We start from the raw sequence: 21,434 nt of genomic DNA, 5'->3' as shown, positions 1-21,434 counted from the left end.
ACAAAGAGCTTAGCGCTCACTGCCTAACACAGGAAAATCCCTAAGTGAGGTATATACCTGCTTGGTTTAGCGCTACCCCCACACAGCCCTGAAACGTTAACTTCGTGCATCGTTTTCAGACCCTAAGAGGAGACTTATAGATAAGAAAAATAAACACACCCTGTCACAACCCAGACACGAGCGAACACAGTGACAGCAGGCGAAGCCTCGCTGCAAGCAAACGGGGTGATTAAACCCGAGAGGAGCTCAGCGCAGCAGGATTTGAATCCTACCGACAGGAATCGAGGTCTTGATTCACCTCCACTTCATGTGCCCAAACATCAGCCAAGAGTGGAAAGCTGACACGTCGAGAGTCTGTGCTTAAATATTCCTGTCCATGCCTTTCGAACGGTCCATGGAGCTTCAGCGTAGCGGCTGGCAGAGAGCGGGTCTCACACTGACAGTTTATTGGGCGGATGAGAGCCTTTATCCTATGGCTGCTGCTGAATTATTGTTGCGTGTCTAATCCGTTATTCACACAGTAGTTCCCGGAATTTCCTGAGCCTAAACGCCGCGTGTTCTGCCTGTGCCAGCGATGCGGCACCTCGCACTTCTTATCTTTTGTATGTTTGACGATCCTCGTTTCCCGTGTTTACTCCTCACTTGTTGCGGCCCCTCGGCGCCTGAGGATTACAGATCTGTCGCTAGCGGTCATCGGGGTCTCCTGCGCTCCCACATAAATGGGTTCCGACTCTCGCCATCTTCTGCCGCTCAATGAAAAGGCTTTCATCTCGGCCTGCCGTGGAGAGGCTGGTGATGAGGGGGATTACGTGTAATGAGGCATGGGGTGGCATGTGCAGTCTCTGCGGGCATGAACCCCCCCCCTTACCCCCCCCCCCCCCACCACCACCACCCATAACCGGACCCCGCATCAGCTGAAGCTCCCTTAAAAAAATGGGTTCGGCACACTTCCTGAGAGATTCAATCCAGATGGGGATCCAGAGGCAGTCATAGCACAGTGTCCTTCAGCTCAAAGCCGTACCACTCTCCTGTCCGCATAACAGGAGCTTCCATAGCCTTTGTGCACGTGGGACCTTCACTCGAGGATAGAGGAGAGGCTAAACTCCATCAGGCCCTGACAGGGTCAGACAGAGTAAAGCGAGCCTGCTACCCCCAGAGTCCCAACAGCAGCCTCCCACTGAGCGTGCTACCATCAGCATCTACTGGAATCGGCCGTAAGGGATGCTCCTCAGAACCTCTTTCTTCAATTATCGATTGAATGCTTGAGCCTTACGGAGCATTCACAAGCGGGCAGATGATAAGGTTCCAGTGGCTGTGTGAATGGCTGTTCTCTTGGTTTTTATGTGCTGTGTGACTAACATGCAGGGAACTGGGACATAAGACATACTGGACAGCTCACTCCAGTGGTTTTTGACCTTGTGTCTGAACTGAAGCATCACATGAGTTGGGGGGGGGGGATTAAAAAATCTCAGGAAGCAGAATCTTTTAGGATCTATGCTAGCATTAGCGGTTGTGATTGTGACACCCCGGGAAAGCTTAGCGTGGTTTAGTCACAGGGAGGGTAAAAAGTGAATCAAAGGGGGATCCCCGTGCCCCGTCCTTCCCAATGGACTTTACCCCCCCTGCCAGCGTGGTCCTTTATCTGAGGCACGTCTTATCCGATGGAGGCGTCACCCGTGTTTACTGAAGGATGACATTTGTGACTTTATTTAATTCAGCGAATCACTGGGTATTAGCTTGACCTTTTGTAACGACTGCAGGCCTGATTAGCTTCACTAGACCATGGAGTTGTTCGATAACTTCTCTGATGATATTGATGAGGGTAAATAATTTAACGGAGCAACTCTTATTAAATTAATTGAGTCTGAAAATACAATTTCCTTAAACGTTTAGCTGCACTCGACGAGCTAGGCATTGTCCCCTTAGATACGGATATTTACGATACGCATTGAGCAACAGACGGTGGTGGTTTCCTTTTGCTTTTTGTCATGACACCTGGAGAGGTGTCATCGTGTGAACAAACGGAGTATAAAATCACTGTCAAATCTGTCCTCTTTTCACTCTCCACATCCCCCCCAGCAGGAATGAGAAGCGAACCAAACACTGAACAAAAACAAGAGGGGAGAGAGTGGATCCTAGTCATTTCCCCGGAGCAGGAGGCGCAGGAGGAGCAGGAAGCTTGGCCCTTATCTTAGATTAGGAGTGGGGATGAAGTACTCCCCCGCGGCGTCAGAGTAAATGATCCTCCGCTTGCTATCACGTAAATCTTCAGCTGGACAGATTAGGCAGTGTCCTGGTTGAAATGGGCTCCCCAACAGCACCAGAGCGTACAAATCTGGCTGCTGGGGTCAGGGGGATGTTGACGGCATCATTTTGGGCCTGACCCAGAATGCATCTGTCACTGTCGCCTTCACTGTGGTAGGGTTTAAGTCCGCCTGGTACAGTAAATATTTACCCCAGAGCAATAGATGACGGATGCAGGAAGAACATGTTAGGAATTACACGGACATGAGAAAAATGCATGTCTTGAAGTGTGCGTCTTCGTTTGAAAGAACTGGGATTTCTGTTTCATGGTGACTCTGCCAAGTTTTGGATGTTAAGGCAAGCGGAAGGTGCAGGAAGAGGACAGGAAATTTCCCCATAAACTCAGAGCAGTGGTGTACCTGCTCTGAGTAATAACCCTGATCTGGTTTCGTTTGTTACCTCTGGGGTTTCCCTTCTGAACAACGTAAAGGAAGGATAGGATTTGAGTGGGTTTAGCTTAAACTGAGGGTCTGGGTTCCTTTTTTCACCCACCATATGGAATTGTGTGAAGGGATTAAGAGATAATTCTGTTTAACATACTAAGGTGATTTCTGATCCAAATCCACCAACTTTAAAGTCACTGGAGTTATATTTAAATTCCCGGTGGACCATAATGCATTATGGGATAATCACAAGGAATTCTATGCATTACCCAAAATTCCTTTCTGAAGTTTGATACTTCCCTTTAAGACTTTTATTGAATGCTGTTACACTTGTAGTTCATAAATACATGCAGTTAATTCATTTTTGCTAACTAAAAGATTTCAAATGCTTGGAGGAAAACTTGAGATTCTCTCCTGAGAAATTTACTTTAATCTGAATTGCTTATCAAACACTTACAGTAAACAACTGGGTGCACTTGTGAGCTATTGTATATGTCACTTTAGATAAAGGTGATTGCCATGAATCAATAATATTTAGACTAAATTAACATAATTTGCTGCTAAATAATGTTTTGTTGCATCATTGTGCAAACTGACAAGCAAAAAGCCAGGCTGCTGCCTCATCGATGCATCAAACGTTCCTTGACATTTATGTCTTGCTTAGATGAGGGCTGCAAGAAGTGTTTTCTGCGTATGGCGGATCTGTTTTAGCTTCCATTGACGGACCACTTCCTCTTCTTCTGGTAACTCTTGTGTTAGGGTCCCACCCGCTCTCAGGCCAGAATAGATTATTTCTACCTAGAATTTGCCTTCAATCCAGAACCGTCGACACACTTGATGGCCTATTGCCCCTATCCACCCCCCACAATGATTCTTTCATCTAAGATTTAGAGCTCAGATTGCTGTGTCTCCACAGTACATCCATCCCATAATTTGTGGAGTAGCATGACCCTCTGAACAAGCCAGTGCACAGTTACCCATAATATCTCTTGCAGGCCATTGCTCTAGCTAGCCTGCTAATATGTCCAGAAAGAGCTTGCTAACAAACTAATCCATTCACTGAATTGTTGATTTATCGCAATTTTATAACAAGAGCGTTCTCAGTGATGGAGACGTTATCAGCCCGGTCAATAGTTTCTGTCAGTGAAATGCTCGTGAGGAGATTATGTTTTATAGGCGGGATGGACTACCTACATTTCCGATGGGGCACCACTGCCTCTGTTTGGGGGAGGCCCTCCCTGCTCCCCCCCCCCAGCCGTGTTGGAGGATTGATGGGAATGTGACCACCTTCACGGGGATAATATAAAATGCCCCCCCGACAAGTCAGCACACCCCGCAACTCCGCCGTAATCTCTGCAAACATTCCCCGGGGGCGCAATAACCACTTATTACTCCTGTCTCCACTTTATAACCCCCCCCCCCCCCCATCCCGTCTGTGCCTAATGTGTGCCAGCCGTTATTGAAAACGAGAAGGTCCCCTCGTTGATCACAGACGACACGACCGGTCCCATCTTTTGATTTCGGCGTCCTCCCTGTGATTGTTACGTTCTGTCTCAGGTAATCTAATAACAGATTACGAGACATTGTTTGAACAAGATGTTATTTGTCTTCTTGGTCCGAGTCACCTTCCAGGCATATTTTTTTATTGCAAGGAATTACATACGGAGGAGGCTGTATGAATCCTGCTTGTGTTTCATAATGCTAGAGAAACACAATATATTGCTAGCAAGCTTTGAGGCTGCTACCTTACCAATGATTTGTGCCCAAAGTGTAACGTCCTTAACCTGGTGGTCAGTGTGAGTCTTCAGACTTTCGGATCTCTTGGACTGTTGCCTGTCAGTAAGTGTTGATTTTGCAATCGTACACCTGGAGCAGTCTGAACAGGATAGGCAACAGCACAGACAGTCGGCAAAAAAATCCCAACGATCCGGCCACTCTCGGCCTGCTAAGTCAGATGGTTTTTATTTTCTACAGTAAGACTGCAACTCTTCAATAATTTCACTTCTTCATTTACGCAAAGGTAAAATGCAAGCATTCAACTTTGGGCAAAAGACAGAATACCCAGTGGAAATCCACACAGCCATGGACTGAACATGCAGACTAAACAGACCCTGGAATGCCTGACTGTAATGATGTTTTAAAAATCAATTCATTTTGGGTTTTGTGTGGTAAGAGTTGAGTCAGGTGGAAATGCTTTCAGAGATTTCGATAATGGTCACATAGACTCACAGAACGTATTTTGAAAAGAGGCTTTTGTTGGTCCCAACCAGGGAATATGACTGTCAGTTTGGGAGTAGGGGAATTGATGATGCATTTTCTGGGAATGGAAATAAATATCCACCAAGCCTTAGAGGTGAGGGTGATCCTTTGGGACATGGGCTGACTTAGTGAATGGAACCACGTCCCTCCTGGACACAAACAGAGAGAGGTCTGTCATCACCGCTCTGACTTGGGGAGGAGGGGCAGCTCATAGGTGATGATCAGCACCCGGGACGTGACCAAACTCAGGAGGTCTATCTTTCATTCCTGTCACTTCAGACCTGTGAAAAGTCACCAGCCTTCAGAACCCTTCCATTCCGCTCCGCGCACATATACGCCAACATCCTCCCATCCGCATCAGTTGGCGTTATGCCACTTATCTTTGCGGCATGTTGCCCTCGGGCTACATATAGGTGATAGCAGATCCCGTTGTTACAGCACAACCTCATCGGCAAGCGAGAGAGCAGCGAGTTTGTCTGCCCCCCCCCATGACAGTGGCGCTTCCTGCACGCCACCCACCCGCCTTGTTACACAGGTACGTCACCGGAGCTGTGGACAGCCACGTACAATTGTGCCAAGGCCTGAGCCCACCCGCGTAGAAGCCACAAGGGCGGTACCACCTGGCAAAGCAGATGGCATGATGACTGGGTCAGGGCAGGGTGGGGGTGCCAGACGTGCGGGAACGGCTTTTTCTAATTACCTGTCAGCTTTTCTGCTGGGCTGGGAGACTGGGAGGACTTGTCTTCACCAGCACGGCACCCCTCCCCCCCCCCATTTCCACACCCGCAGGTCGCTTTGTCCCCAGTACTGCCAGCTTAGGGACTAATGCTCACATCTCCCCAGTGGGAATGATGATAGTGTTAGGTTTCATGCTATTGCAGCAACAACAGTGTGGTGGTTTTTTGCACAGTGAATCCTGTTGAGTCCAGAATGCAATGCGACTTCTCTCGACTGTTCTGAATAAACTCCGAAATCTGTTTACGGCCGGATGTGTTTTAGACTGCCATCGATGGATTGCTTGCCCCTCTCCCGGTGTAATCCACTGCAGAATCTGCACTTTTAGTGCAGCTTGTCACACGACTCCCTGACCCTTGGCCCTCAGTGTAGCATGTTCTGACCCTGTCGAAGATCCTAACCCCCCCCCCCCCCCGTGTCCCTCCAGTATGTGCTGGCACCGAGAACAAGCTGAGCACGCTGTCGGACCTGGAACAGCAGTACCGCACCTTACGCAAGTACTACGAGAACTGCGAGGTGGTGATGGGCAACCTGGAGATCACCAGCATCGACCGCAAGCGGGACCTCTCCTTTCTGCGAGTAAGTTGCCGGCACCGAGCCCTTCCTCCATAAACCACAGCAGGTCCCAGGTGACCGGACCCCACACACGGCCAAGCTCCACACCAATCTCTCCAATGTGTGACATGTGACATCAATACCTACTGTAGGTGCACACAAGTGGACAGTCACACAACACACATTATATCACAAGGGACTCATGGCAGATGCTTCTCACTAGAGAATGAAGATTTTATTTAGGGTAGTGGGGTGGAGAATCAAAGAGAGGTGGAGAAAATGGAGGAGAACAAAGAGGAACCAGTTCAGGAACACAAGGCTGATGTTAGCGTTTGATAAAGAGTAACAGGATCTAGGGTGACATCACACAAGCGCAGAATACTTTGGTGACCTGTTACCTGAACACTGAAGTTGCACTGTCGGCCTCTCTGGTTGACAGTGTCTCCATACTGCCCTACGCGTTCAACGACCTTCAGTAAAGTACATCCACATGTCGTATATTGTACTCCACGTCTCTGGGCCTTCAGATTCAAGAGGCTCTAGGTGTTTGACACGCTGTAAGTTATCGAAAAGGTCACCAAAAAGGTGACAACCCAGTTTTCTTTTACCACAAGTGATGGGGATTATATTTTAATAACATGTTCCACATTGAACGTTCTATTGCTTGTTTTCTGGTCTTTGAGTTCACATGAATCATCCCTGTCAGCTAAGGCCGCACCTCTCTTAGCAATCAGCAGTAAGATTAGTCCCCTCTGTCAACTAATAACCAAGTCGTGTCAGTCCTAATCACGTCTAATCAGACTAATGCCGAATGCCCCATCACTGCTCGGCTCACAAGCCTACTGCATGTAACACTGATTGTCTCTAAAGTTTTCACAGGAAAAGTTTATCGGCTGAGTTTATTAGGCAGTTTCTTTTATCCTCTGAGAAGGAGAAACGCCATCCTGAAACACACCGGCACCAACACGCACAGACATAATTTCAAACATACTGGAAGATTAGAGAATCAGAAGAGACTTTGAAAGATGACAGGCATGTTTTAAAGACTCCCGGAGGAGAATGCTTATGAAGGCTGTATGGCGGTTAAGCCGTCGAGAACCCACACTCCTCGCCTGAAGGTTGCTAGTTCTGCGAGGGCCTATAACGAGCCACTTCAGTCTTTCCAGTGACATCCAGCTGTCAGTTAAATACAGTATAATCCAAACAAGTAAAAGTACATTGTTAGCTACTGTACATGAATATATGACTAAGAAAGTTAGTGTTTACACACTGTACAGTGAACTTATCCACGGATATGATTTTGGGTGGCTTTGAAGTAGCCCTGAAGTATGGAAGTATAGACGCTCCTTGGGTTACGATGGGGTTACGTTCCAATAAACTTATTGCAATTTGAAAATATCGTTAAATGCATTTTAATGCAGTACATCAGACCTAACAAACATCATATCTGATGTAATTTATTGAATAATGTACTGAAAATGGAATTGGAATACCCATCGTAAAGTCCATATACAGTATCATGACAAAGACCATCGTAACCCACGGAGTGTTTGTATATGAAGACAGAGTGGGTGACTCTGACCCTAATAGAGACACAGTAAGGAGACCGGTAGTGACTCTGACCCTAATAGAGACACAGTAAGGAGAGCGGCAGTGACTCTGACCCTAATAGAGACACAGTAAGGAGACCGGTAGTGACTCTGACCCTAATAGAGACAGACAGGAGACCTTTCATTTGCATGACTTCCCCAGATAAAGGGGCATCACACAGGCTGCCCTGCCGCCCTCACAGGCAGCCTGGGAGGGATTAGCTATCACACCGAACCTCCCCACCCCCCTCCCAGGGCACGCCGTGTCGACCACTCCTGAACTCCGCAGATAAGGAGGAACAAGGAGCACATGATGAAGCAGTCGGGAGGTGTGGGGGGCAGAAGGTGGATAACAGGGACTGGGCACTGTTTCTCCCGGCTTCCCATCCCTCCTGTCTCACCAAGAGCCTGGTTTTCAAGGGGCAGGAGGAATAGCGAGTGCGATAAGGGGCCGCCGGGAAGAGCCGGCTCACATTCACACCTTTCAGTATGTTTGCCTGGAGTCAAAAACCTTTACGATGTCATCCTCCTCCTGCTAGCCGCCAGACTGTACCTTGCACTCCAAATAGCCAACGAAAAACCAGCTTCATTGGCTTACCAGAAAGAAGCATTAGTTAGCTTGTAATTCAGTCCCCTTTGGTATCGTGGTATCTTAGCAGGGGTGTAGGAAACAAAGGGGGGGGAGGGGTGAGGTGTTGGGGGGACATGCTCCCCCCAATATTTAATTTGGCTTCATTCACCCCTCCCAATAAACAGACCTTTGTACTTTATTTATTAAGTTGTGTCCTCCCCCCCCCAATATCAAACTCTTTCCCACACTGTTGTGTCTTACATTAGGCTAGTGGTTAGCATGTCCTTTTACTCAAAGTGATGGAAGAAAGTTTTGTACATTACTGAAATGTATTTTTGGAAATGTGCTGTTTTTGGCCTTCAAGCTGCCAATCAGGAACAAGCAGGGTTGCTCTCATTGTCACATGACCATTCACAGCCAAATTATCATAACGGGGCTCTTCTTTAGGATTGCAATTAATGGAGGTTAATTGTACATGCTAATTTTGAGCACAAGAAGCCAAACAGCAGGGGACAAAGCAAAGTCCAATCGGTATTTTTGGGAAGATTCTTATTATTACAGATGCATTATTAACAGATCTCAGGGGCTTGCTGAGGAGATCTTCACCTTGAAGAGAATGAGAAAGATCCAGAAGTCTCCTCAGCTGTCAGCGGGATGATTAAACCTGAGGTGTCCCCTTTTCTCCTGAAAGATAGTCACGATTGATGGCTTCCACCCAAGTAACCAGAGGAGCCGCATTGGTAAACAAAGTCCCTCTCAGAAACTGCATCAGTCGGTGGCAATTTCAATCCAAATGTGATTAATAACCATAATTTGTTCCCATGAAAGACAGATTGTCTTTTTTATAAGTGCATGAAAGAAGCATATTTATACAATACACGGGATATTTAAAAATATCAAATTTTGTCATGCACTAAATATATACTCTGTTGGCGTGTGTGTGTGTTTTTACCCTGTGGGGGCGTTAGCCCAGTCCCCACAAGGGGAAGCTCAATTTGATAATAATCTGTGAAATCTAAAAATGCAAAAACTCTTGTATTTTACTTGATTACTTATGGTTATGATTAGGGCTGCGTAGGGGTTAAGGTTGTCATAGTTAGCGTTAGCATTTTTCCCATAGAAATGAATGAAAGATATGTTTACCCGACTGTACGTGTCTGTGTGTGTGTGTGTTTGTTGTGTTTGACCAGCACTGATTCAAGGACAGTGAAGGGCGTGGGATTTATTGGGGCGTGTCACACACACACAGGAACAGGTGTACAGGTGAGGGTCTCAGGGGGATGCTGGGGGGGGGCTGCGGTGTATCTCCGTGGGGGGATGAATCTGGGGATTAGGGTCCGGATCTGCTGGGGGACCTTCAGCTATCATTACCGGCATGGGCAGAAGCAGGTGCTGGCCAATCCACCATCTTTTGGGGGGGGCTGTGATACCCCTGCTTCTCCCTGTAGCCGGTTTGGTAGGATCACACCTGTCTGTCCAGGTGAAGTTGTTAAATTAGAGATAAGTTAGTTTAGTTAGGTTCATTAGCATATTGGAATCTGCACATTAATGTGGGGCAGGGGTAGGGGTTAGATGACAAGAACAGCTGACAGACCAAATGTATTTATGGAGACAGGCTTGATCTCAGAATGAGAGCTGCTGGTCTATGTTTGATAAATTGGGTAGAAAAAGTCTAAAAACCTGTCTTCTGAACCAACGTTGAGTGCTTCTAATCTATACTTTACAGTATCACAAAAAACATTTCAAGGTTTTTGTCAGCTTTTGTCCTGACTTCAAAAAGCCAAGCGCTCATTAGGAGAAGCAGGAAGCTGTTGTGTTTACCTCTGCCCGGTGCATTGTGGGTAAACTCTAATCGCCAGTCAGTGAATGTCGAATCTGTGAGTCACACAGCAGTTCCTCTCTAGCAGAGTGGCATTGCCCCGCCTTCCCTTCGGTCCCCAGCCGTGCCCTAATCGCCACCCCCCGCTCTCTTCCTGCGGCGTTTAACGATCTGAAGGGCCGTTAATTACCCTCGCTATCGCGTCCGACCGGAAACAGTAAACATTTCCATTCGGTGCCACGTCATTAGCTTGGCAATTAGGCACTGGAGGGGCTGATAAGGGGTGTCATAGGTTTGATGTTGCCATGGCTCCCCGTGCTCTCTACCCAACCCCCCCCCCCCCCCCCCCAGCCCTCCCCTTTCATACCCCCCAAGTTGAGTGCTTTGCCACGGGTTCTACTTTTCTTCCCTTCCCGCAAATCCCAGCTTATTTTCCAGCCATTGACTTCCACATCCTGCCTCTGTGCTGCAGTCTGAGGTGAGAGATACTGCCACAGGTTCTGACCCTGGATCAGTTTCACAGTCAAGCTGAGCTGACTGACCCTGAGTCAGCAGTGAAAAACCCGCTGCTTATGCTGGCCTGTAAAATGCTAGTATTGTCCTCTTGTGATTTGCTGTTGTTCTTGTGACCATTTTAGGGGATAAGTTATATTATTACTTATTGCTATATCCAGAGCTGTTTTGGGAATAATTACCTCCACAAGGACAATGCCATGTTTGAAATACGGAAATGTGGGCATAATTATGTCCTGAGTATTGATACCAGTATTTTCTTTGATATGTTGTTATTCCATACATAATGAGGCAAAACTCACCAAGCCCAGGCCTAAATACAAAAAAAACACTAACAATTAGCATCCAAGTTGCAGTCCCAGACAAGGTAAAAGGTGCCGCTGACAAGATATTTCTTTGTTTACTGGAGTAATTAGGTCTAGTGCACTTTCATAAGGTCACCTGAGCAACTCCTGAAACACACGCCTCTAATATACCCACAGCCACAGTAGAAACATTTCCCAGAATCCCCTTCACCTTTCATTGCAGCCATATTGGCCCAGGTGTCATTCGAAGGTTACTAGCCTTCTTGGACATGATTTTTGTGATGTCAGACTTTGGTAGTTCTCAGAGATGTTTACCTGATCTTGATACGCTTGTTTCTGCATGTGATATCTGTCTCACTATCATTTCAGTTTCAGCTATTAACAGATCATACTTTACATATTAGCTCCAGCCTGGGATTATCCTGTTAACAATGCTGGATCTTTATTACATTCTTTTGTTATAATTTATTAAAATATGTTCATGCTTGCACTTTATGTGAATAAATTAATCAGTCACTGAACCATTCATAGTCTACAGATGGCTATTTTTAGAAGTTAAATCATTGTGTTCTCAACAGACAGACATGAATCCATTTACATATAGGACAAAAAAAATCAACATGTGTGATGGTTCACAGAAGCACAGAGCACCAATGACATGTAACTCCTTAAAGGGTTAATGAGGGCAACGACATTCGTGCAGAAATGGAAACCTCGCGCTCAAAGACTGGATGGAAGGATGGAGACTGGAGGACTGGATGGAGGAACAGCAGTGAGACTGTAACACTGGATCAGCAGCTACAGTGACTGCAGTATGGCTGCTCTGTCCAGCCTCGAGGGAGGGGTGTGGTGGTTACCCAGGAACAGGAAAATATTCAGCATGTGCCCCTTCGGAGACTCCTGACAGACATGTAGAGAGATGAATCTGACGTGGACATTCGTCCTGGCTATGATACCAGCCCCCCCCCCTCCGCAGCCCCTCCTCCTACCCCCCACAACACTAATGAAGACTGATGAAGCGTTGTGGAGGTCTCATTGTGGAGGCCTGGACAGATTGGATTGACAAGTGCAATTAGCGGTTTCTCAAGTTCATTTCCATTGCTTTAATTTGACGTAATCAGGGAGAAAGAGAGGGAGACTGAAAAAGAGAGGGAGCGAGGGGGACGAAGTGAGAGCAGCAAAAGACAGCGAAAGAGACCACGATTGGAAGAGAGGAGAACAGGCCAAGACGGAACCGGCTGTTTACTAGTCTGCGCTTCCTGTCATGGTCTGGGGAAGACGTCTGAGCCACTGCGCGGCTCGAAGGACATGGCAGCCAGTATCTCCAGCAGACACTGAGCTCCATTCCATGCAGTGGAACTCCTCTCTCCACTTTTTGGTTTCTTAAGTGGCTGCCCCGTTGCTCTGTGAAAAGAAAGCTTCTGCGGGTCCATATATTTGTAAGAGGATTCTGACAGCTGAAATTGAGCTCCACAATAGGGCATGAAGGAAAACACACACACACACACACGCACGCACGCATGCACACACAAACACACACGCACACACCCACACACACACACGCACGCGCATGTACAGTAGGGTAAACATATCCTTATGGGGACCGCTCATTCATTTCAACGGGTAAAATGCTAACACTAACTATGACAACCTTAACCCCTACCCAGCCCTAACCATAACCATAAGTAACCAAACAAAATACAAGAGTTTTTGCATTTTTAGTTTTTTCATAGCAGTCACCGATTTTTATAAAATAGAGTTTTCCCTTATGGGGACCAGGAAACCGGTCCCCATAAGGAAAAAACAAACGGATATTTATCACGTTATGGGGACATTATGTCCCCATAAGGATAGGTAAACCCGCTCGCACACACGCACGCATGCACGCACACACACACACATTTTCCCAAAGAGCTTACATATGTTCTCCAAATATTCTTTTAACAGTGATTTGCTAAATCTGTCTTTTTATGCCTCTCAGTTGTAGGATTAGCTGTAGCATCTGTAAGTACATAGTGACTGTGGAAGGGGGGGGGGAGCCGGGTGGGGATCATTCCTTAAAAATAGTGTAAAGAATTTTAACAAGAGGTTAAGCTCACAAGAAACCTATTTCCAGTTATAAATCCTATTTAGATATCTGTACTTTTTCCATAGCCGCTTATCTGGTGCTGGGTCACTATGAGCTTGGAGCTGGTCCCAGGAAGCAGAGGCCACTGGGCAGGGGACACCCTGGCCATCATGCCAGTCCAACTCGGGGAACACACACTCCCACAGGCAACAAATTCACCTAACAGCATGTCTTTGGACTGGGGGGGGGGACGCTCACGTGGCTGCATGGAGGCCAGGCAAGCTTCGCATACAGAGAGCCAGGGCGGGAATCGAACCCACAACCTTGGAGGTTTGAAGTCACTGTGCTGCCCACTGAGTCGCCGTGCCGCGCGGCTATATTTAGACGCGGCAGTGAGAATGCTCTTTCCACGCTGTGTGAGTGTGTGGAGTTTGCATGTCCTCCTGGTGTCGTATGAGTTTCTTGGGGAACCTCGGCGTCTGTCCTCGGTATAAAGACAGGTCGTTTGGTGAATGGATGTTACATTTATATACTTTTCAAGACACCCAAAGGACTTTATGGAACCAATGGGAGCCACTTCACCCCCCCCACTGTGTAGCCCCCACTTGGATGATGCGACGGCAGCCATTCTGCACCAGTACAGTGACCCCACAGTAGCTCGGGAGAAGGACCAGGAGAGAATTCACCAGTTAGATATAGGGGATGATTAAGAGGCCAGATGTGAAAGGGCCACAGTGGGCAGTTTTAGCCAGGGGTCTTTGATGACCTCAGAGAATCAGCACCATTTTTACGGCACGGTGTCCTTGCCACTGCATTATGCACACAGCCCCCAGGATGGGCTATCCTGTTGGGTACACCAACACCTCTTCCAGCAACAACCCAGCTTGACAAGTCAGTCTCCCATCCAAGTACTGGCCAGGCCCAAACCTGCATAACTTAAGATCAATTATCTAGTTTAAACTGCAGGTGGTATGGTGTGTTTCTTAGCGTGAGTTTAGTAGTGTATATGTGTATAAGTGTGAATGATGGAGTGGTCTTGCATTCATCTTTTGACCCATGCCGAGTGGGATAGGCCCCCGATTCCCCCGTAACTCTGTCCAGGGTAAGTGGTCAAAAGATGGATGGATGGGTGGATGGACTGATGGATGAGCCCGGTTTTGTTCCGCTGTAACTCTGGCCTCCTGCCACTAGCAGGTGCTTCGTTTAAAACTGCGACAGAAAGATGGAAATGTCTGACTGGCTGTTGCTGACAGCTCCTGCTATTCAGGTGTCTGGCCTTGGCTGTGTTGGGAAGATGTATCGTCCTGCATAGAAAACCCAGCAGGAGCGGACTTGAGCTGCCTGGTGCCGACTAAAAACGTTACTAGCCTTGACTGACTCTTCATTAAAGTCCAATCAATCTTGCTGCTGGTTTACACCCTGCCCCCTATTCACCGAGCCAAAATATGCTATATTTTAGAACCTGGCCTGTCAGCGGGTGTCATTTTTAGCACGCCAAAGTTGTCTGCCTCTTTGTTGATCTTATTAATATTTCTGGTGTGAATTCTGCTTGGTTATCGTGCATAATGCTGATTTCCACAGAGTCTATGTGCAGGCAGTCAGACAAAGAAGTGTCCCTCATGTAATTTGATTAATTAAAAGGAATGGCAGGGAAATCTATCGTAAGTGTGATAAAACTGGTCAACAGAGAAGGATCGCGATAATTATTCGCGGGCAACAAAAGCAAATGGCACTGCAGTGATGGGGGCTTGAAACCCTCGAGTCAGCATTTAAGACCTCCGGAGCGTACAGTTTTAATGAAATGTACATTGGAAGTCTCCGGGAGACTGTTCCGCACTGGACGGGAGCTGCAGCAGTCCTAAGACTGCAACCCGTGTGCAGGGTGACCCAGCTTCAAGACCTTTGTGTGACGGATCTCATACCCGATGACGAACAGGAGTGGAATGACATCATGGCAAGTGGAGATGTATAGACCCTCGCTCCCTACTCCACTTTCCCAGATGCCAGGCCTTGAAGTCGCCCGTCTGTCCAAAAGCCAAGGCTCCCTTTCTCAGTCGACCCGCTCTGTCTGCCGTGGGCCCCCGCGGCTGCCTTGGCTTGCCAGCTCGGTAGAACGCGATTAGATTAGAACCAGGCCTGTCGCCCGCCGACCGTTGCCACGGAGAGTAGCGGTAGGCATTGAGGAATGCTCAAGTCTCGCAAGAACGGGAGAGGGATAATCACTCGACAGTGATCCCCATAGGTCCTGGGACCCGTTCAGTAGGTATTATTGTTAGCATTTTCTGTTGTCGTTATCAGGGCTTTCAGGTGTTGTCATGCCACTCGTGCCTTGCCCTTAAAATGCCAGGGCGTCTTTATTCAATGCCAGCCCCGAGGAGTTACTGCTGAAGTATGCTGAAAATGTAGCACATGCAGACTTTTGTGGCCTGTCAGCTGTTTGTATTTCCCTCCAGCTCCCTGTGAGAAGACCTGGCTGAAACCAACAGAGTTTGAGCATGGAGGGGGGGAGGGGCTGGGGGCAATGCCTGATGAATGCTCTGCCGGCTTCTACCGCTCCCCCGCTCTGCTGCCGGGTGGGTCATGACCCTGTTCCCCAGCTGCCAGTTTGCTCATAGCAAATTCGTGGATGAATCGCAGGACGCAGATTTCCCAGCAGGCCGAGCCTGCCCCTCTCAGGTGATTCCTGGGTCTGAGAGTGGGTGACCCTTAGCGGGAAAGGTGAGCGTGTAGCCGCCGCATTAAGCGGAGACACGGCTGGCTGGTAATAGCAGCTAGCAGCTGTGCTCCGTCACACGCCATTGGTGTAAAGGTCACGGGGACTGTGAGTGACGGCGATATCCAGTGGTAGGACAGAGAGGCGGCCCCACCTTCCATGATGTGGGAAATCAGCAAAACACACAATATTTTATTCGTCTTGTCATATACTGCAAATGGCAGCGATAACATACGTGCAAAATCTTTTCTGTTTGCTCCATTTATTATATATTGTGTTATAGGAAACTGATGTAAATTATTTTTGTACCTTTGTGGCTGTTTGCAATGTAAATGTTTAGAAGCAACATTTGTCAGGGACGGTTGTCTTGATGTATCAGTGGCGCTGGATCCAGGGAAAGGCAAACTGGGCGGCTGCCTAGGGCCCAATCGGAATAAGGGGACCCAGGCAAATTGATGAAAAAAATATATATATTATGTACATGGTCAACTGCAGCTGTAGGAAGAACAGGCAGTTGCCTAGAGCCCCTGAATTACCTGCTTTGTGGAGGAAGTGAAATGATCATCATTTTTCTTGGTAGGGGGGCCTCCTAAATAAAGCTTTGCCTCAAGCCCCTGAAAAGGGAGAGCCGGCCCGAACTGCAGAATCTACCGGCGATTTTCAGACTGTGAGGATACCCAATGGACATCCAGTTCCGGCCCAGTGAGCGGGTTTGAGCCCCTACTGACATACGTACAGTGAACTCTGAAAAGGGAGAGGTCCAGAGGTTCAGTCTGTACCGCTCTCCCCCCTCACCGCTAGGGTTGTGGGTTTGAATCCCGCCCCCGTTCTCCAGGTGCTCCAGTTCCCTCCTGTGTGTATGTCCTACGACGGACTGGCATTGTATCATGTGCCCGTGCCCAGTGCCGCCTGGCATGGGGTCCAGCCGTGACCCCGTACAGGGTAATTAGCTAGGAAAGGAGAGATGAGGCATGAGGTGCTGGGGTATCTGTGGGTATGCAGTAGGGGTAGCTAGTGCTGAGTCAGATTAAAATCTGATGACATGAGGGGAACAGCAGCCAGGGCCGTTAATGCAGGTCCGAGTCGGACCCGCCTCTCACCACAGCGATCGCCAAGCATGACGAGTGGATGTTTTGATTCGTGGGGCTTCTTCTGACTGGGACCCGTGGGTCCTTGAGAGCCTCAGAGCCTGTCATGCTCTCTCAGTCACGGATAATCCTCAGCCTTTGTTCTCCAACGCTAATGGAAACATGAAAAGGTTGTTTTTTTCTTTAACAAACGTCGTTCCTCCCTCCCGTGCCGGTGGAGAGGATGGCACCTTCATCCTGCTCGTTACCGCTCCAGCTCCTTTATTACTGCTCCTCCTCCTCGTGCGGTCCCCGTCGCCACATCGCCCCGACCTCCCCTCACCGGCAGCCCCCCCCCTCCCCTTCATGCCAGCGGCCATTTTGTTGTGCCGACTTCCGGCCTTGGCGCAGCTCCCCGGCTCAGCATTTCAATAAAAAATCGTTATAATTACATAGCCATTTAGCTCAATGACACCGGGTGTAATTGTGCCATCCATCACCGGCTGCGCGATGCCGCGCTCGGCAGAGCTAAATGTTGATTAGACTTCAGCTGATTTCACTTGCAGCCGATAATAATTGCTGGGAAAGCGATGAGGGTGGGGACCGCAGGGGGGGTATCCATCTCCTGGCTGGGTGACCCCCAGACTCAGATAGGAAGATGCAGGGAGGCGTCACGCAGACGTCACGGGCTCGTGTGTCTGTGACGGAGCCCCTTTGAAGGACCACCTTGCCTTTCTCTTCCACTCGCCTTCTCTTCCCAGGAATTAATGTCCCAGAACCGGGGAGCACGGTCGCCTCCATGTACCGAGGGCCCCGTCGCACCTGCCCCCCCACATCCCCCCTGCCCTTTTTTTCCCCTCCGTAACGACCCCTTGAAATCCAATTGCCTGCTTGTAATTACATTGTATGCAGGAATGGGGGAAGCCATTAATCAAATAGCCATGCAATGTATGTGTGCGAGTGTGTAAGTGTGTGTGTGAGTGTTGAGGGTGGGGGGTACCTCGGGTGAGGGAGCTGGGGGGCTCTGTCTGGCTTTGTTGGCCTTACGGGCCGTGTGTGGTGATATTTAAATCGGTCCCGGTAGCTGAGGCCTAGCCCTTCCTCCCGCCATCTCCTCCCTCTGCCCACTCCTCTCGCGTCCTCCTCGCTCTCCTTCTTCACCTTCTCTGTTTCTTTTCATATTTCCATTCCTCCACCTCTCTTCCTCCCCTCGGGTTTCCCCCTCCATGTCTGCTCTGGCTACCCGCCTCTCCTGCCCGTCTGCCTCGCCGTCACTTATGCCTCTCGTCTTAATTCGGAGCAGAATGTGTGTAATTGCCCCATATGTTTTCCAGGTAGCCGATTGGCTCCACGGCAGCCGGGAAAACGGATCGGAGCGTAATTGAGACGGAGGGTGGCGGGGGCCCAATTTTAATTTACCGCACGAGGCTGGCGTGTGTTTAATCCTAACGTAAAAACGACGTGGAAGATCAGCGCCGAGAGGCACGGCGCCGTTTTGACAACAATTCTTCTTAAAAAGAACAAATAAAAACTACGAGTTTCCTGGCCTTTTATTCGTATAAAAAAAAGGGGATAGATTGATTTAATTGTGCGTCGGCTAATGACGCTATTTTCCGGTTTAATATCCCTCACCCTGACGGCGTAATAGATTACATGCTTTTGCTAGCTGAGGAGTCAATGTGCAAAACGCAGGCTTTTAATTGAGCTCTTTTGTAGTTAAAATGGTATTTTTCCTCTCTGTCTGCTGTGGCACTGGTCTGAGCGCACTGTCCTGCGGCGCTGGGGTTCTGCTAAGGGGCGGCATCAGCCGGTTGGCCGCATCCTGGTGACACCCGCTAACTGGTGCCCAAACGGAAAATTCCTCAGTCTTCTCCTGTTTCAGATGATGTCACTGGCCTGGAGGAAGCCGCCAGCAAACGAATAGACTTTGGGCCATGGATGTGTGTGGGTTTTCAGGAGGGGGGACTAATTTGTGCAAGTAATTATTTCTCTAATTTGACTAATTTGACTTATTCATGCAAAACTGTGACCGTTAGTGGTTCAACGTGAGCCGAGAAGCTTCCACATTCTAGGCCCACAAACCCCGCCATTCGAACCCCGGCCTCTGAAGCTGCTGCCTTCTTGCGCCCCCATCTGGATTTCTTTGAATATAACACTGGGCAAAAAGGAGAGAGAACGCCCCTCGTAACACATTACAGCATTATGCTTGAGCATCGATATGAACGTGTTAAATCTCCATGAGGCAGCTTAAGCTCTTCCATCATCACCCCAGGTCTGACAGGTGTTGCTGGTCCGGCTGGCCAGTGAGGGCAGGGGAAGGTGGGGGAAAGGCCCACCCTCTGCCTTTTAAGGAATTCATCTTCCTGATGGCCACTGTGGAGGAGGCAGGGGGCAAGATCGCTGACACCCCCATCCATGAAACGCCTGTACTCTGCAGCTGCTCCACATTTGAAGCCGTTTAGTCGCCCCTAACCATCATGGACGCGCTGGTTGCTGTTGGGTCGCGGCCCAGCTCTGTAATCTGTATGCTGCCTGTCCCCCTTGCTTTGCGAAGACACGTGAATTAACGAGCCAGGGAAACGTGGTGGGGGCAGGGGGGGGGGCAGGGTAGGGGTGACTCTGTCTGACTAGATAAGGCCTTTCAAGTGGATCAGTTTCCTGTAACTGAAGAGCCTCCTGTGACTGGCTAGTCAGCCCTCGTCCAGTAAGAGGCACCTTATCGCCCGCGGCTATAAGCCCTGACGGACTCCAGCGATTGGGGTGGCCATTCGGCCCAGTCCCTTTTCATGCCCGCAAATCCAGTGAGCATCAGCGAATTCCGGCCACGCTTCCGAGGTGACAGTCTCAGACAGTGGCTCAACATCTGACATTCAGCCTGCTGTGTGGGGTCCGTGAGTTTCCTCACCAAGACAGCACCCACTTTGAGTGCACTCACAAACCAAGATCCCCCCCCTCCCCCCACTCCCCGCCAATGGTGACAGAGACAGAACACTCTGGAAATGCACCCGAACATGCAAGCCGCCTGTGGGTACTTTTTAAAATTGCATCTTGAGAATGATGTAATTACAGTCTTTGGATGACGATTGTCTCCCTGCTTCAGTGGGCCACAAATACACCTACAACAAATGGAAGGAGGTTGGGAGGAAGAGAGGAACCCCCCGTATCCCCCCCCCCCCCCCCCCCCTTTAGTAGGCCGGTCAGCTCATGCATTATGCAACTAGAGGCCACTGCAAGGAAGGTGTGAGGATCCCCAAAGAGTAGCTATGTTCAAAGGAGGGAGGGGGCGCCAGAACGGAGAGCCGAACTAGGTAGCCGAGCCATTATCCATCATCGTTTGGACGGGCCCGGCGCGGGGAGCCAGGCTCTGTTGGTTTAGCTGCACATAATTGCTCAATTAAAGGTGCTCATAAGGAGGCCCCCTGAAAAATGGAGCGCCGTCGTCCCGCTCACCACACTGGCATCACTGTGCCTGGACCAGCACTGAACCTGTGCCCGAGAAGATGCCCCTTGTGGCTGGGCAGAGCTGGTGCCGTGGTGGGATAAGGCGGGGGCTCAGCTGAGGGAGCATTAGCTGGTAATAGGTCAGAAACAGCGGGGGTTCCCCCCGCAGCACCGGGGAACCCGGGGAACCCGCCTCGCCAGCATATACTGCCGTCAGGCGGGACTCTTTTACGCCGTATAATGCAAATACACTCAAGAGTGTCTCGCCTAGTTTGCTCATGACTGAATGTTATGTATTTTTGGTCTCAAAGTTCTCCGGCAGAACTTGGGAACAGGGGGAGACTATAAAACACCCGTTAAGGATCGTAATGGGCAAAGTGCCAAAAAGCCCAAGCTGATTCCAGTGAAAATGCACGTTCACACTGGCGAATGCACGTGTGTTTCTGCCCACTGACGTCTTTTACGATTCGTATAGAACCAGACGACAGCGGATCCTTTCCGGGAAAAATGACTGTTCTTTCTTCTATTGTCTAAACGTCACAGAAGGTCAAAATCACTCATTATTTTGTACAGATTGCCTGTTAGTAGCGATTTGATAATTACACAGTCTCCTTTGAGACCCCCTTTGGGGGGGGGGGGGGGGGAAGACAATAACTGACGCACTCATCTTGACGCTTTCACTTATCTCAGCCACCCCTTTTCCCTGCCCCCCCAAAACCTTGTCTGCCCCCACCTCATCGCCACCATGAAGCTGGGGGGAGTAAAGTTAAAAGATCCGGTCGTTTAAAAGATCCACAAAAAGATTACCATAAAACAATGAATAGCCCTACAGTATATAACATGCATTTTGAATGCTTGAGTGTTGTTCAGCACGGATATTCAGACAGTTAGGCAAATGTATAAATGCAGCTTTCTGGTGTTTTCCGTATTTTAGCAGATGCCAATGTTCAGACTGGCTGGAGACAGACGGGTTCCATGCCTGTGACACCGAGCTCTCATCGGACATGTCGGATTCACGGAGATGCTGTTTTCACAGTGTGCAGCTGCGCCGAGGTGTAAAACCTGGGGCCGGCGTGGACAGCCGCGTCTCCCACGTGAGCGAGGGCCGGCGA

General features: G+C 49.0%; 1 protein-coding gene across 1 annotated transcript in view; it reads left to right on the top strand.

The window, feature by feature from the left end:
- The window catches only part of LOC111852228 (receptor tyrosine-protein kinase erbB-4-like), a 229,173-nt gene that overhangs the window by 98,987 nt on the left and 108,752 nt on the right, over positions 1-21,434 (top strand). Inside the window, exon 2 of the mRNA XM_072700352.1 lies at positions 6,109-6,260. Within this exon, the coding sequence (XP_072556453.1) occupies positions 6,109-6,260 (152 nt within the window). The remainder of the gene's footprint in view (positions 1-6,108; positions 6,261-21,434) is intronic.

Source organism: Paramormyrops kingsleyae, chromosome 16, assembly GCF_048594095.1.
Source record: "Paramormyrops kingsleyae isolate MSU_618 chromosome 16, PKINGS_0.4, whole genome shotgun sequence".
Lineage (NCBI taxonomy): Eukaryota > Metazoa > Chordata > Actinopteri > Osteoglossiformes > Mormyridae > Paramormyrops > Paramormyrops kingsleyae.
This window is presented reverse-complemented; position numbering and strand designations above follow the sequence as displayed.